Source organism: Rutilus rutilus (assembly GCF_951802725.1).
Source record: "Rutilus rutilus genome assembly, chromosome: 16".
Lineage (NCBI taxonomy): Eukaryota > Metazoa > Chordata > Actinopteri > Cypriniformes > Leuciscidae > Rutilus > Rutilus rutilus.
The window spans coordinates 28,042,877-28,060,495 of record NC_140224.1 but is presented as its reverse complement, the minus strand read 5'-3'; the positions used below and the strand labels follow the sequence as shown (position 1 = coordinate 28,060,495).

General features: G+C 38.4%; 2 protein-coding genes across 2 annotated transcripts in view; both read right to left on the bottom strand.

Annotated features, from left to right (window-relative positions):
- Nucleotides 1–3,723: 3,723 nt before the first annotated feature.
- Nucleotides 3,724–5,408, bottom strand: nog3 (noggin 3). The gene has a single exon (XM_084434236.1). The coding sequence runs from the start codon at nt 4,982–4,984 to the stop codon at nt 4,310–4,312; it is 675 nt and encodes a 224-aa protein (XP_084290362.1). The 5' UTR covers nt 4,985–5,408; the 3' UTR covers nt 3,724–4,309.
- Nucleotides 5,409–12,752: 7,344 nt separating this feature from the next.
- ankfn1a (ankyrin repeat and fibronectin type III domain containing 1a) overlaps nt 12,753–17,619 on the bottom strand; it is an 89,735-nt gene continuing 84,868 nt past the window's right edge. Inside the window, exons 24-25 of the mRNA XM_084434037.1 lie at nt 15,624–15,837; nt 12,753–13,645 (exon numbers count right to left, since the gene is read on the bottom strand). Coding sequence (XP_084290163.1) covers nt 12,882–13,645; nt 15,624–15,837 — 978 coding nt within the window. The 3' untranslated portion in view covers nt 12,753–12,881. The remainder of the gene's footprint in view (nt 13,646–15,623; nt 15,838–17,619) is intronic.

Genomic DNA, 17,619 nt, shown 5'->3' with positions numbered 1-17,619 from the left:
AAACACCTCTCAATCCAACTCCTAAATGATCTGAGTAATTGTTCTGGGCAGGGAAGGTTGAGATTTTGGGCCTTGGTCGTTCTGTTTGCCACAGATTTCCCTGGTGGCTTAGTTGTTGAGCTCTTGATGAGCTTCCATGATGTTAATTAGCTTGAACACAAACAAAATACTGTTTCCACACGGACTGAATGTGATCTGTTCCACCTCATTACGAAATAAACCTCCATACATTAATCTAATCTCCTCTAAATATCTGTTGCAGCGTCAGCCGGGCATGACGACAGCACTGTGAAATTTCGAATGGAGGAACCTGATCTAGACCTGAAAATATTGAGAATGAAGCATACGGGTGGCAACTGCGTACACAGAGATTTGTCTTTCAGTACAGGATTAAAATGTTTGTTCTAAGGGTTATGAATGCAGAAGAAGAGATCCTGCCTGTGCTACGGGAACGAGCCCGTTCGTTACAATCTAGACAGCAATGGGTGGAACGATGGCACCGAGCCCACATTGGCCTGGCGATTGGGGGGAAATTATAGGGCTATGCTGCCAATTTCTTAAGGAAAAAAGCAAGGAGGAACAAAAGGGAGATGAAGCTGCGGTCTGATTAAACCTCAGATGAGTCAAGTATTTGCCATCCCTCATATTTGTGTGGTGTTTTTGGAGGGGGAGAGGAGATCCTGAGCTCAAACTGAAGGCTGAAAGGGTTTAATGCACTTTTTGAATTAAAATGCACAAGGTGAGCTTTCAGATTCAAAGAAGCGATATTATATATCAATGGAAATAATAAAAAACATTCAAATGATTGTGAACTTCCAACTGCATGCATTTTAATCTCGTTGGATTTGGTCAATTTGCGGTCCAGGTGAATGTGCATTGATGTTCCCCTCTCATTAATGAGCAGACGTTCTTTAATCATATCTGGTACCGACTCTCTTACACTTCAAAGTCAGCTTGAATCTGCACGTCTGCAAATATAGCTCTGATCTTCCAACATCTGACATGCAATCATCCCCCTGACCCCACCGCTATGATCTCTGGTGTGAACTTGAGATCACGCTGACCTTTTCCTCAGTGATATCATTGAGAGCACGCTCAGATACCCTGATAGCATCTGGCCGTTTCAAAGGTGTCTAACAACAGCATTTTATTGAAGTGCAAGACGCACAGAATGTGAACAACAAATACCTGAATTTTATTATTGTTATGTAAAGCTATTGAGGTTTTAAAACCTCAAATGTAAAAAAAAGAAAGAAAAAAAGTGCATTTTCTCGTAGCAGAGCATTGACAGACACCAGCCTCAGGGTTATGTTGATGCATGTCTCTTCCTGACATAATTTGCATAACTGTAAATCTAAGCTATAATAAAGAGTTTTACCACATGTTGTTTTTGAATGTCACACTCTCATAAAATATGAGAATTGTTGACAAGTCGAGGCTGTAAATTGACACAATTTAATGGCAATGTTGAAAACAACATCATTTCTCAATTCTTCAGTTATATATACTGTATGCTCTCACAGCTGGAGGCTGATTCAGGGTTTTTTAGAGGCTCATTTGGTCCAGCTTTGAAAGTAGAAAAGGAAATGCGTCTAATAGTGAAAACAAACAAAAAAGCTTATGGAACTCCACAGCATAGGCCACAAAAATAAAAACATATATGTAGAAATGAGATAGTGGGGTCCATATGTCTCCCAAAAACTTTTCAAACTCCATATTTTATACGCATATAGCAAAGCATGATTTGGGAATATTACAAAGATTATCAGATGTGCTTCAATGGAAGATTTATACATACATACATATATATTTAAATGATATATTTAATAATTATATGAGATTATCTTTCTGTTATTCAAGTCTTTACTTTTACTCACATATACGTATGTGTGTGGGAATATCAAACATGTTTCCTTTAATATTTTTATAAAACGTGTTTGTTATTCAGGTTTTATCATAATTTTATATATATATATATAGACACACACACACAATGTAGAATATTACACACACACACACACAAAATTTAATCATGGCCTTGTGTCATATTCTACAATTTCACATTTAGCCAAAACACTGCTAAAGAATGGGGATTGTATGAACTTTGAATTATTGAATCATTATGTAAATATCTGTCAGTCATATATTTGTGAGTGCTATTGGAGCTCTTTCAGTAAGGAGTTTCCAGCCCATTGGTAATGCCCACAAACCTACTCACGTCCCCATGTTCCTTTGGTTTGGGCTCCATCCATCCTCTGCTCGCCAGTCGCCAGGAAACACGCACAAGCTTTAGACCAATGAGAGGCTTCCCTTTAAGGGAGTGTCTGTGAAAAAAAAAAATCTGAACATTTAATGACTGGTGGTTTTTCCCGCTCTGTCATGGTTAGAGAGAGCGCCTGGGTGGCCAGACTGGTTTTCATCACGGGAAGGGTGCAGCGTGTAAGGGGGCAACTGTTCCTCACACCTGATTGTTAGTGATACTGGATGGACTCCAGAACTTGGGTGGCATGTTACTGTGCGGGATGAAGTTTCCAGTCATATCTCCCGGGGATGTGATGCCCTGAGAGCGATGAAGTGGGATAATTCAGAGCATCCATGAGTGTTCATTAAGCCAGTGTTGAAAATCACAGTTATCACTGTGTGAAAATATGCATTATGTATAGAAAGAAAGAAAGAAAGAAAGAAAGAAAGAAAGAAAGAAAGAAAGAAAGAAAGAAAGAAAGAAAGAAAGAAAGAAAGAAAGAAAGAAAGAAAGAAAGAAAGAAAGAAAGAAAGAAAGAAAGAAAGAAAGACATCAGCACACACAGCATTTCTTGGTTAAGTAGAGTGGAGTGACGGGTCCATAATCTTCCTGAGCTTATTGGAAAGCTGGAGGAACAGGCACTGTTTTTATTATTGTGTATTAAACTGAGAGAGACGTCATGTTCCTTCACGTAAACCCTCCTTACTGTGCAAAACCAAGTGATGCTGGACAATGTACTGGTGGATTAAGTCCAAATCTATGTAACAAAAGCAGGATTCACTCTTTTGGCACGAGAGCAACTTTCATTTTGGTTTTAAAGCTGTGTATTTACTGTTACGTGGTAGCTTATGCATGCATTACTTTGATCCCTGTTGTGTTTGCTATTGACTCTTCTAAAGTAGCAAGCAAAATGTCCCTCTTTTATGAAACGCTGCAGTGTAATGTTTAAATGCTATTATAAAGCGAAACAGTCGGTGAATATGATCAATGCCATCGATGTGGCGTTTGTCAAACTTAATCGATACAGAGTGGAACTTCAATATCTTCATTCCTTTGCGAGGTCAAGTTGTTCTTTTCATGCCAATGGACTTAAGGCAGCAGACAGAGCAGAGAATGTTTTTACATGTGATCATCCATCCAGCATGTGTTTCAGGCGCCACACAGATTAAATGAAAGAATCTGAAAATGAAGGTCTTTAACTTTTAATCCTTTTACAAAGACCCTTCAGACTGTCTGAGGACGGAATGGCGTCTCGGAGGAAAAAAAACAACAAAGTAACTGATCCACTCCCTCCGAGGAATACGAATCACCAATTGTCCGTTACGATCCAGCCTTGACTTTATAAGTCAAATTAAAATAATATCACTTCAATTAGTGTCACATCAACGTGGAGGGCTTTATAAATAGCAACTGGTGAGTTTTACTGCATGCAGTGCATGTGTACAGTAAGTGAAATAAGCAAAAAAACAGTTCATGAACATTTTTAGTGGTTTTATTTTAAATGCATTTTGACTACATGGACATAAAGAATAAATAGTTTCTTTTATTTACACGAGCAGTTATTTTCCATCCCCCTTATATTTACAGCACACCGAGACTGTAATCTATATTCTCCTGTTTGAGGTGTATAAAGTATTATTATTTTTTCCGAATAATGGAAAAAGCTTGGAATTCCTTCAATAAACGCACTTTGAATGCGAAATGTTCTTTGACATAAATTATGTATAAAGTTACATTACAACCAAAGTTACAGTAGACACTGGATATTATAGGCAAATACTGACCCTTTTTTGTGTTTTTTTTACAAATGAATCAGGCACCACTTTACATTACAGTGTCCATGTTAGACATATTACTATAATTATTAACTATAATGACTATAATACCAAGCAGCTCCACAAATGAATCACATGTTAAAGTTTCATCAGCATCACTCAGTACTTCTGTATGAAATTACACAGTAACATGAACACCAATGTAAAGTGTAACCTAAAATGGCAGCACATATACATCAAATATACATTCCTACACTGGACAGTGCATGTGAGAAGGAGCACGGAGCTTATTTCAGTTCGGGCAGGAGCATTTGCACTCTGATATAATGGGGTACTGAACTGGTATCCAGGAGCATTTGAGCCCACTCTTCCTCTGCAGGCACCTCCATCGCAAAACCGTAAAATGGCTGGATTTGGCAGGTTTGCAAACCATCCCTTCTGGAACCGAACAAGACCTTTTATTGTAGCAGCTGCCCACCTTCACATAGCGGGGCCAGAATCGGTTCCCCAGGTCCTGCCATGTGTGCACAACCGGACAGAAGGCATAAGTCCACAGCCACAGCTGAAGCCTTCTTCTGAGTTTCTTACTGGGCTTGTGTTTTTTCCCATGCTGGATCTCAAACTCCATGGCTTTGATATCTTTAGGCATGGTGCCGGTGGGACGCTGTTTCATGAGCTCCGACTCGTTCAGGTCGTCCTGTCCTGCGTATTTGTCCTCTGGCTGGCTGATGGACATGAAGTTCTGATCGAATTTACTGCCTAGAATGGCTTTGAGTTCGGTCTCGTTCAGATCCTGCTCCTTAGGGTCCAGTATGGGATCCGGGTCCTCCTTGAGTTCCACTATAGGTAGACTGTCACTGGGAATGGGACGGAGGAGGTAGTAATGTTGGCACATCCCTTCTTCTATCCTAAATCCGAGGGAGAAAATGAGAAAGTATGTAGCCAGAAAATACGACACGTTATCCATTTTCGGCTGTGGGTGTCGGATGCTCGATTAATCCGCGCGTTTGAGTGTTCGCTTGAGTTTTTGGCGAGCTGTGAGCGCGCAGTCTCCAGCGCGCGCGGTGGCTATCCACGAGCGATCTCCCTAGAAAGTGTTCGTTCAGTTCAAACGGCACTATCCTCGATGCCACTTCGTGCGTAAATGTGATCGTAGATCCAAAAGCGCTGTGTCAGAATCTACTTTGAGGTCATGCCGCGCGTCTCGTTCCGCTTTTACGCACAAGTTCACATCAGCAGAAGGGCTCATGACAGCATCAGGCGTTTTAAGCCGGAGCCGGTCTCCTCTTTGAGCTCGCGGGCTCCTTGCGTCTGAATCCGGAGTCCTGGTGTCTGAGGAGGATCCGCATGGTTTCTGGTGATGTGCGCCGAATTGAGAATCACCTGGCTCGTCTGATTTATTGTCGCGGGTCGTGACAGAACCCAAAGACCCATTCTCAATTGTGGGTCTGTTGCCAGAGCTCCCCGACACCTCCTTCTATTTAGGGAGGGGAGGGGGGTGGGATGGACCGGGAGTGGGGTAAGGGGGTGGGTGGGGTATAAGGGGGTCCGGAGGGCTGTCTATCGTTGGTCGCCCTCTGCCGGTGCGCGCGCACATGCGTGACATGTCAAAAGATGAATGACAGCGGCGTGGACTAGGAACGAGTCTTTAGGATCTGTGTGAAATTCATTAATAATCATATAGCCTACTAATAAAGTATATTAAACTATATCTTACATAAACCTTTTATTTTTAATCTGTATTAGTCAATGACTAACAAAGTAAAATCTTCAGATTTTTTTCACTTTTAATCTACTTTAAAACACAAGCCCTTCTAAATGTTATCTTTGTAGTCATTGTTGCTTTTATACATTTTGGAAAACTTTCACACAACTTTCTTCAAATATTTCGATTTAAAATTGTCAAGTAATCATCAAGTCAAATACATTAAAATACGTTTCTTGCACCTTGGAGAGTCTTTTTTATTTTTTTATATAAAAATATTTTTGAGTCACGAATATTAATAATATCAAATTCCATTTGACCGGAACAAAATGCCTTTCATGAAGTTTGTCAGTTTTTTTTTTGTATAATTTAAAACAAACTGCTTCAGTGCTTTATTTAAAAGATTAAAAATATATTTCTGTTATGACGACTCTCTAATGGATATGGGAATGTTGATATGTTTGGTATTGGCAGAATAGATCTGCTACACTGATGCTGCTGTTATTGCTGCTGCTACGGGATTTGCTACTGCCATGCCAATACATACACGACACGCTGCTGTGAGCATGTAAGACATGCTGCTGCTGTACAATATAGCGTAGCATATCTATACAGGTGGAGCTGGGGAAGGTGGAGGGTTTCTGAAACTGCTAGACAAAATGCTGACCAGTATTTGAAGGATGAGCAGCGAGCTCATTGGCTACTGATACAACAGGAACCAATCAGCTGTGACCTATAGAGATGATGTGATTGCAAACAGATTGAGTTAAGGACCAGCTTGCGTCATCTAGAGTTTCAAGACATAACTTTGTATTTATCTCTGGTGGAAGAATTTCAGCTTTTTCAACTCTGAACAACTTCCACACAGTTACAACACCATGACATTTTTTTACTTTAAGGCCCACCAAAAATGTCAAAACCACTTTTAACTTAGAAATGAAAAATGTCACGACACATGCATTCAAGTCATTTTTGTAATTGATGCAGACAAAAGTTTATGAATGTATGCATTGCTCTTCTGTTTAATTCCTTGTCAGTTGATAGCCTATCAGCTACTCTGAAATGCTTCCTAAAATCAAATCAATGGGTGCCACTGTCCGCTGGCTCTTTTGGCTTCTCTTCGAATGACAAGGTTGCATTCAGTTATCCCAGAAGAGTTCCCCATCTCCTATGATATTCCTGTGCTTCTCTTTAACATTTAAATTGACCTTAGAGCAATTTTCTGGATTGCTCCTGTGTCAGCGAGTGTCCGGCGCCAGTAGAATGCCGAGTTCTTATTTAAAAGAAAGGAAGTAGGCTGAAATTATGTTTTTGAGATAAGCTTGCCAACCAACTGTAGTGACGAAGGAATCCGTGGCCCTTGCAAAAATGGCCTATCCTCCGGCTAGAATTACAGAACGCAGGACCGGCGCAGTCTCTCGCTGAACAAAGACATTTCTCAGAGCCAAATAAAGAGCTATGCTGTTTTCCAGAGTTCTCTATATGAACATAAAACTGATTAATGCATTTGTGACGAACAGACACCATACTGTTTAGTATTAAATGTCAGTCATAATAAGTGTCTTAACCTGTGAACTGCAGCTCAGTTGATGTATGCTGTTATACTTTCGTGGATTCCTTCATTCTATCTTGTAATTTGCACCAATGACTGTTTAACTGTGTTCCAGTGGTTTCCATGGAAGTGTGTGTTGGGACAAATAGCACAGTGGATTAGAGGCCATATTCAAACAGGTTGTCAATTTTAGCTGTGAATTGAGAACATTGCGTCATTCCGGACTTAATCATCAGATCATCTCCTTGATAGCACTATTTGCACCGATTCAACACACATTCTTATTTCTTTCCGTTAACTGACTGCGAGATCCACGTGTTTCGAATCATCTAGAGGCATATTTGTCCTTTGATTTTCGTGAAATATCTGGGCAAAGGCCAGTCGCGCCTCCATGACCATCAATGTCTGGTCCGACTCTGAAGTTCACTTAATCTTAATGACGGATCAGAGGGCCTCCCAGCTCGAGGTCAACATATTCCTGATTCTTTCATGACCCAGCTAGATAAAAATGTCATTTGTTTTTGTTTAGTTCCCTGTGAAGACCTTTGATGATCTAACAAGAGAGCAATTTGAACGGTCGATTTGAAAGTTACGGTTTCACTGCAGCTAACATGCGGTCAGTTCAGTTTTAAATACAAACATACACACTCTGTCTGTCTCTGTCTATTGGCCTGGTTGTTGAAAGCTTTATATCAATTAATATATATATATAAATGAAATATCTATAACAAAAAATAATGAAAATATGTTATAAAATTATACAAAATCAAAGTTTTAAAAATATTTATAAAAAAAAATATATAGGCTATTTTGTATTTTTAAATCTGTATTCAGCGTCTGTAAGATAACCTTTCTTATAAGATAAGATAATTTGGCCTGTTTGTTTAAATTGTTAACATTTTAAACAAAGCTTCATATCAGTTTATAAAAAAAATATATTAAATACATCCATAACAAAAAATCCTGAAAATATATATAATATATTTAAATATGTATATATAAATATTCAATCTCTGTAAGACATTTTCTAATTATATATTGATACAATAAAACAAAAATGAATGGTCTGCAATTCTGAAATCAATCACAATTTCATTCAAAAATGTATTAAAAAAAAAATAATAAAGTTACTTGAATTAGCCTAAAATTAAAGGGTAACTTATATATAACTATAATTACATGCAACTAACCCTAAACCAAACTTTAATCCTAACTCTACAGTAAATACATGTTGTGCTTGTTACACCTTAAAATAAAGTGAAATGGTTCCATTTATTAACACATTAACTGTTCTATACGCTGATTTCACGCAGCCGCCATTTTGAAATCGAAAGTGAGGCTCCGGTGGGAAAAACCCCGGAAGTAAAGATAAACAACAATGCCTTTGGACTACCCCAACCTGAAGCTGCTGCCGCGATTTACACTTTTGGATGTTAATATCCAATATCCAATATAGGATATGTATATAGTTCATTCCTGCTTCTTTTTTTACCTTCTGAATTATATAAACAAAAATATTTTATTTATAAATGAATTTCACTGTATATAGTCTAAAGTATGAAAGAAATGTATGTACAGTTTTAGAATTGACACAACATCATTAAACACAACAATACGCCATCGCATTCACGACTCACCTATATGATTAAAGGCGACACTTCCGGTTTTCTTCCCACCGGAGCCTCGCTTTCGATTTCAAAATAACGGCTGCGTGAAATCAGCGTATAGAACTTAATGTAAAGTGTCACCAATTAAAGAACCAGCTTTAAAAAAAACATCATACAATATTTACACTGGAATGTTTATTTTTTTATGACTTAAATACATCTGTCACAGCGTCATATTCAAGATGCATCACAAAAAGCAAACAAGTTACAACAGAAACTTCTATGACATGGGACCAACCGTCAAAAATACAATACTGAAATATATTATTTGGATCAATAAATGCATAATGCAAAAATATACAGATATGATGCTTCTTAATTGTTTTGGCTTGCATTGTGCACAGTATAAAGGTATCAAGACAAATATACTATATAATTTAACAATAATACCCCAACTGGAATGCCAGTTGCAGACAGTTTCAATGATTTAACTGGAATACGTAAGGTGGCATGTGGTATATAATGCCTCGACGCTGCAGGGTTGTGTTGAATGCATACTGAAAGAGCAGGGCCCGAACACACCGGTGTGTCAGAGCAGTGCATTTTACCCACAGGATCTTGAGCACCAGCTGACATCACTGTACATTAACCAGGAAGATAAAACATTTGTACAATCCTTCAGGAGAAAGTCCAGTTTCAACATTTTTTTTTTTTTGGAAATATTTCAAACGTTTTGTGCAAATACTATTTTTTCTTTCTTTTTGTTTTGTAGAAAAAAACACTACAAACATTAACAAATTTTTTTTTTAAAACATTGCAACAGACACATTCACGATGTTGCTTGCAAAAAGCTGCCCTTTTCATCTGGGAAATTGATTCACTTCATTTTTAGGGCATACATATTGGATATAGTATATTCACAATGGTAAAGTTTTACAGAATTAAAGATGCTTTACTAACCAAACTACCTTTTTGGTTATGTCCTTGGACCATAACTTGCATTTCAAATACCTATGGCTTTATTGACAAAATGAATGCAGTGATATTAGTAATTAAGCACTTGCAAATCATCCAAATATTCATGATTGTGTGGCACAAATTTGCAGTATAAGCAAAGAAGGTTGCAGCTTCCTCCGCAAAAGGTCCGATTCAAAACAGCCCAGATCTTAAAACTCTTATTACAGTAAAAGTGGTGGGATGCAAATATACTGTATATATTAAAAGTGCAGTTTTTCTCATTCCTTCGACCTGTAAAACATAAGTGGTTTTCATTTCCTTTCATAAGAGTGGGTTACCCAGCATAAATAGGAACAGAAACAAACAAATTACAAGGAATCTTCAAATGTGAACAATCACACGCCACAAACCACCATTGTATGGTAAACATCGCACAACTCAAGGTATTTTTCAATGAAACACATTCTGTGGAACAAATGTCACGCACTCTTTCCCTGGAACTACATAATAGCTTTTTAATTTGAAAAGGGCTCTCAATGTTTAGTAACAGAGTCTGTAGTTAGGGGGTCATTTTTCATTCATCCAGTGTTTCTCAACAGCGAAACACAATCGATTTGAAACAGATGTAATGTGAAGGGGATTATGCCACTTCATACATCAATAGTAGGAGCAAATCATTCTAAATGGGCAGTGAAATTAGCGGATACATCGATCTTTCATTGCAAGTAAACACGTAAACTGAATTTTAACTGACCGTCAAATCACCTAACTCCACTCTTCACTGAAAAACACCACAATAGAGCAAAACAGCATGTTTCCAGAAGTAAAAATCCCATTCATTTTCTCCACAGAGAACTTGACTTGTATAATATTTTAACCTTAATAATAATACAGTGGGGTTGGTAAGATTTTTCAATGTTTTTTGAAAGAAGTCTCTTATGCTGCATTTACAAAATACAGTAAAATAATAATCGTGTGAAATATTTTTTCAATTAAAGGTATAGCGGAGGATTTTCCCGAATTTTAGAAAAGAACCGCCCTCTCCACTTTTTGAAAAAATGCACATGCGCAACACTCTACCTGCTCCCGAGAGGGAACGCCTATTAAACGTGTGCACGAGAGAGCTTACATTAACTTTTACTAGCAGTGATTTTCAATGGATTTCTCCAAATAGCATGCCAAACTTTACCTGTCGAGTAGAAACTTCGCGACTGAGGCATCAGTGGGAAGCCCGACCTGTGTTTTGAGCGCACGCCATCGTGTGAATTGTGTGCACGAGCACGTACGACGGCCTTACGTAAACATATCACCAGAATGATTGACACTTAGGAGGACCAATAGTCTTGATGATCCACCCGGAAAAAGAAAATCCTCCGCTATACCTTTAAAAATATTTTTTCAATTTTAATATGTAATTATTCCTGTGAAGGCAACACTGAATTTTCAGCATCATTACTCCAGTCTTCAGTGTCACATGATCCTAATATGTGGATTTGGTGCACATTTGGTGCAACATTTCTTATGACTGTATCTATGTTGAAAACAGTTGTGCTGCTTAATATTTTTGTGGAAACTGTGATACTTTTTTTCAGGATTCTTTAATGAATAAGCATTTAAAGAATCTTTTGTAAAATTATAAACATATTTACTGTCACTTTTGATCAATTTAATGCATCCTTGCTGAATTTTTTTTTTTTTTTTTTACGTAAAGTTTGGAAAGTTAAAGGGATAGTTCGCCCAAAAATGATATTTAGCCCATGATTTACTCACCCTCAAGCCGTTCGAGATGTATATGTCAATCTTTTTTCAGACGAACACATTTTCAGTTATTTTAGATAATGTCTTAGATCTTTCAGTGGTTAGAATGTGAAGCAATGGGGTCCAGCTCGTTGAAGTCCGCAAATGAGCATGCATCCTTCACAAAAGTAATCCATCCGGCTCCAGGGGGATAAACGAAGGCCTTCCGAGGGTAATCCGTGCGGTTTTGTCCTAAAAATATACATATTTAAAACTTTATAAACGAAAATAACTGGCTTCCGGTCGCGGTCGACGCGCGTTCACGGCGATGGATGCTGGCATATGACGTAGAACGTAGCGTAGGAAGCGTCGTGACGTAGAACGAACGTAGAGTTTTGTTTTGCTCTGCTCTCTGGCTGCGCTGTCACGTTCGTTCTACGTCACGACGCTTCCATCTCCATGAACGCGCGCCGACCGCCACCGGAAGCCAGTTATTTTCGTTTATAAAGTTTTAAATATGTATATTTTTACGACAAAACCGCACGGATTACCCTCAGAAGGCCTTCGTTTATCCCCCTGGAGCCGGATGGATTACTTTTGTGAAGGATGCATGCTCATTTGCGGACTTCAACGAGCTGGACCCCATTGCTTCACATTCTAACCACTGAAAGATCTAAGACATTATCTAAAATAACTGAAAATGTGTTCGTCTGAAAAAAGATTGACATATGCATCTCGAACGACTTGAGGGTGAGTAAATCATGGGCTAAATATCATTTTTGGGCGAACTATCCCTTTAATATATCATAATAAGAATAATTATATTATATATGTATATTTTCTACTTTAATCATAAAAGTTCTTAAATACACACTTCTTGTAGTTTCTAATAAAAAAACCTGTAATATTAAAAATATTTAGAGTTGTTTGGTTTTGTTCATAACTAAACCCCTATGGTGAAAACGAATGGGAAAAATACACTCAGAACGAACAAAGGCTGCTGAAAAAGTAGCCGCTAACTGTCGGACTCTATTGGCGAGTTAATTTCAAGTTCTGAGGAAAAGCAGTGCTTTGTTTCACGTTGCATTGATAATCAACATTGTAACAGTCAGAGCCATGATTTATGAGTCCCGCAGAGTTGACCAGCAACTTCATCCTCTACAGAGAGGATGCAAGAATTGATTAGGCTAAGTGTTCACTCATTACAACTGAGAGCTGTTGTAAAGTGTGCGGTTGGAGAGGAAAGGTGGAGTTTTGGAGCTTTTTGAGGCGATTGAAGTGTCGAGAAGACCATGCGTATATCGTCCTAAAGAGTGCTGCTGAGGACCTCCGACACTTGTTCATTCGTTAGCTCATCCGAATCCATGTCCTGAGCTTCCGCTGTGGTGCGGTACCCCGATCCGGTCTCTCCGGTGGTCGCTCCTCTCGATCCCGTCTCCTCCTCCTCCCAATGTGGGGCATCTCTGCAGGGTGACGTCTTGCTGCAAGACTCCACAAAGATCCTGTGAACGTTGGGCTTAGACTCCCTGTAGGTCGCCCTGTACTCATCCAAACTGTAGGAGGTAGTGGGAGAGTGCGGTATAGAGAGCGGCGTCTCCAGCGGCAGGTCAGTTTCGCTCTGTTTGGTGTAGATCCCTTCGGATAGCGAGGGAGTGTGGCTCTCGCTCTGTATGCGCAGCCAACGGTGCGGCCCGCCAAAATAACTCCTCTGAGGGTGGCTTTTGGACAGCATCTTACGTTTCGTCGGTGGATCGGCCAGGAACTTGCAGCGGGATGGCTTGTCTGTGTTTTTCACGGAATAAGAGGAAAGCGACAGGTCCTCCATATCCTTGGTGCAGGATTCGGTCTCCAGGATGGACTTTGAGCAAGCGCTGTACTTGAGATCGTGCATCTGAAGCACATCGGGCGCGCTTCCGCTGAGGATGTGCACGGCCTGATGGGAGAGATCTTGGGCCGAGGAGTAAACTAAGTCCAGGTCACGAGGGCTCAGAGCGTCACTGGAGTCATAGTCACTGTCTGTGGGGAGAAAGACCTCCGAGCAGCCCTCTTCATCTGATCCCGGTTGGGACTCTGCAAACAAATGTGGGTTGATAATGATTATGGAAAGCGTATGGGGAATCAGACAAGCAAAAATACATTTTAATAATAAATTAAACATTTTAAAAGGATACTTCTGCTGAAATAGTCGATATAGACTACCATTCAAAATTTTGGGGTCGTTTTCAAAATTTCAATTCAAAATTTCAATTCAATTGAAAAATCCAAAAAAAAAAGAAATTTTTGAAAGAAGTCTCTTGTACTACCAAGGCTGCATTTATTTGATGAACTACAGTAAAACTAGTAATATGTGACCCTGGATCACAAAACCAGTCACAAGTCGCGCAGATATATTTGTGGCAATAGCCAACAAAGTGTATGGGTCTTTATTATCGATTTTTCTTTTATGGCAAAAATCATTAGGATATTAAATAAAGATCATGTTCCATGAAGATAATTACTACCGTAAATATATAAAACATTTATTTTTGTGAGTGAATGCAGCACAATCGCGAATAGAAATGGACAACTTTAAAGGCCATTTTCTCAATGTTTCGATTTTTTTTGCACCCTCAAATTCCAGATTTTCAAATAGTTGTATCTCGGCAAAATATTGTCCTATCCTAACAAACCATACATCAATGTTCTTTTTATTCTGCTTTCAGATGATGTATAAAACTAAATTTCAAAAAATGTACCCATGTGACTGGTTTTGTGGTCTAGGGTCACATAATTATTGTAAAACATTATTTCAATTTAAAATAACTGTTTTTTTAATTTAATATATTTTAAAATGTAATTTATTCCTGTGATAGTAAAGCTGACTTTTTTTGTGGCCAGTGTCATATGATCCCTCATAAATCATTCTAATATGCTCATTTGGTGCTCAAGAAACTTCTATTATTATCAGTCCTAAAAATAGTTTTTCTCATTAATATTTTTTGTGGAAACTTTATTCAGGATTTTTCAATAGAACAGAATTTATTTGTAAGTTATTAAAAGCCTTTACTGCCACATTTGATCAATTTAATGCATACTTGCTGAAAACTAGTATTAATTTCTTTCAAAAAGCAACAAAACATTCTTATATTAAGCTACTGTATATTTATTATATAGATACAATTAATGTGACATCACATATACTGTTAAACATTATATAATGTAATAATGTTTGTTAAATTTAAGTGATATCTATGGTTTAAAGTAAAGAAATATACATAGGTTCTTTCTGAAAAATCAACAAAAATAATTATAATTTTATGTAGCATGTTGCTGAGTTCACATCCCATACACATAATGCAATGATCAAAAATCCTGAGAAATGTGGCATAATAAAAGTTAGAAAATAAAAGTAAAAACACCCAGCAGACATGCATTGTGCATATTTATTGCACACATTTGACCACATAAAGTAATAATATTTTAATTGACTTCTGCTTTTAATTGTACAAATTTAATTACAAGGCATATTTTATCAGTATTGCATGGTTTCTTTAGTCACACGCTGAGACACTGTAAAGACTGAAAATCATGAAATCACCTAAACTTGGCCTTAAATGATTTCTGTGAATTATCATAATTCACCAATACTTAGTTTGTTCTTACACAGACTGAAATCTAAAAGACTCTAAATGTCCAACAATCACAGTGTGACAGTCACTCAAGTGCCTCCCATGAGTGCTTGTAAACTGCAATTTCATAAATGTCTTGAAAATTGGTGTCTTTTGTCAAAAATAAATTGTCAAATCTTCCTTTTGTGCCGACCTGTAATGTCCTACAAACTACATGGCATCTCAAAGCTTTCAATATTGAAGAGTTGCATCAGAATCACTGATTTATTTCCTGGAAAATGTATTCAAAAGACTGTCAACAAATGCAACAATCCCACTACTTACATGTGCAAACTCATTGCAAATACAATACATATTTGAATGTGACACAAACATGCAGTCAAGCACGACATCTTTTTTTATACCTGGATGAATGGCAGCTATTGAAAAATAGCATTTACCAATTGTGGGCTTTCGTCTCCTCATTTCCGGAGAGGGCGAGGGAGTGGGCACGTATTCTGTGTTAGAGGACGTGGAGTCATTCTTCTGGACAGGAGGCTCCACGCTGACGTCTACGAGCCAGGTGATAGGCACCCAACCGAGAGGCTGTTTATAGCGGGCGTACTGCAGGGCATTGGTGATCCAGCGAACGTCTCGCCACATCTCGTCCAATTGCTTCACACACAAAGAAAAAAAAAACAAAGAGAGGTTGGGTGCGCTCTTATTTCATTGGCAATGCTGCCTGCATTTCAAGGTTAGCTTGAAAACTAAAGGGTGCTTTTTAAAAGTTGATTCGATAAAAATGCAAATCACAGCTTTCAGTGTGAGAAATGCGGTATTTTCCCCACATAAACGTCGCAAGAACTTTCCCCACAAACATCACAAAGCTTTTCAAAGCGCATCACACAAAAGCTTCAAAAGGAGGCCACAGAAAACGCGCTGTGAAGTCTTGAAGGGGCATGACCGTGACTAATGTCATAATTTATTTTGTGTCATCTTCCTCTGTTCACCGATCACAGCACGTCAGAGCCGAATTGTACATATTGCTCCTATTTAGTGTGCAGAAGCGAAATGAGAGGTAAAATGTGTTTTCAATCAGAGCTGTTAACCTCCACGCAGTGAATCTTCACAACTACCACTTTCATATTTTCCATCCTTGAGACGTACTATAGCAATTGTATTTACAAGGAGCTTATTTCAAATTGGAAGGAAAAAGGCTGAGCAAAAATGCAGCAGAGTAGACGAAAAAAAAAAAAAATTGCAATCTGAGCTCTTTCTAGCAAATGCCATGAGAGATCCAGCTTATGGGAATGAGCCTTGACACCACAGGATGACTCCTTTGGAAAATATGCCGGGCTTCTAACGACAAAGAGGGGACTCCAGTATGACAAGGGCAATAATATGTGTCTATCGAAATAGACTACTTCAACTAATAAATGTTTGGCTGATGCTGTTGGCTGGGAAATATTGAAACAAATTAGGGGAAAATAAGAATAAATAAGCAGTGTGGCTTATTTCACACCCAGTGCTCTATTATACCGGCTCTCAATCCAAAAATGAATCACTGGTCTGTTCTGATAGGGTCGTCGGCAGCAGGGAAAAATAATGTTACAAGGAAATTATAAAATGCAACTGACCATATAATCATGCATATTTAGGATAGCAAAATGAATAGGCCTGGCCATTAAAAGGGATGAGAAAACGATTCTCATTTTTATATGAGTCAAAAGCTGTGCAATCAAACTCAAAAGTATTTTGATGCAAAATATTTGGCAAAAAATATTACAATATTAGATAGATCCAACACATACAGGCTGCTTGAAAGCCCTTCACCCTGGTAAAGTTTAAACAAAAAAACACAAAGTAGAAGAAAACACGACTCAAACCACATTAAATACAGATTTAGTTTCAAGGAGAGATTTCAAGGGCATTTTTTGTTCACTTGATACACAACTTTGGGTTTAACACTTAGGCCAGAATTAACAATAAAGCCAGAAATAGACCTTAGTTCAACTGGGACATTTATGTAGCTTTTATAAACGTGCCTTAAAAAACATTACTGGTGTGCATCTTAAAGGCACACTATGCAGTTTCCGTTTTTCTCAAACAGCGACCCCTAGAGTCGCTGTGGAGTACTTGTATTTAACGTTACTGTCGTAAATACCACTCATGCAGAGCTCTTCCGACCGCGCTTTCTTCATTGACTCTGCCATGATTCACATCTGAAATGCGTGCTAGTGTCTTCCATAGAGGCTGCTTCATATGTTGTTGATGTATGTGACGTCGTGCCGTAAAGCTAGTCGTGATTTTCGCAAGATTTGTTGGGGCGCCACCTCTCAAACCTGCATTGCTGGGGCGTCGCCTTACTACGAGTTCGTTTACCATCGAAACGATTTCGAAGCTGTAATATTAAGGTACAAATCTTGAATAGTGTGCCTTTAAGACACAATGGCACTG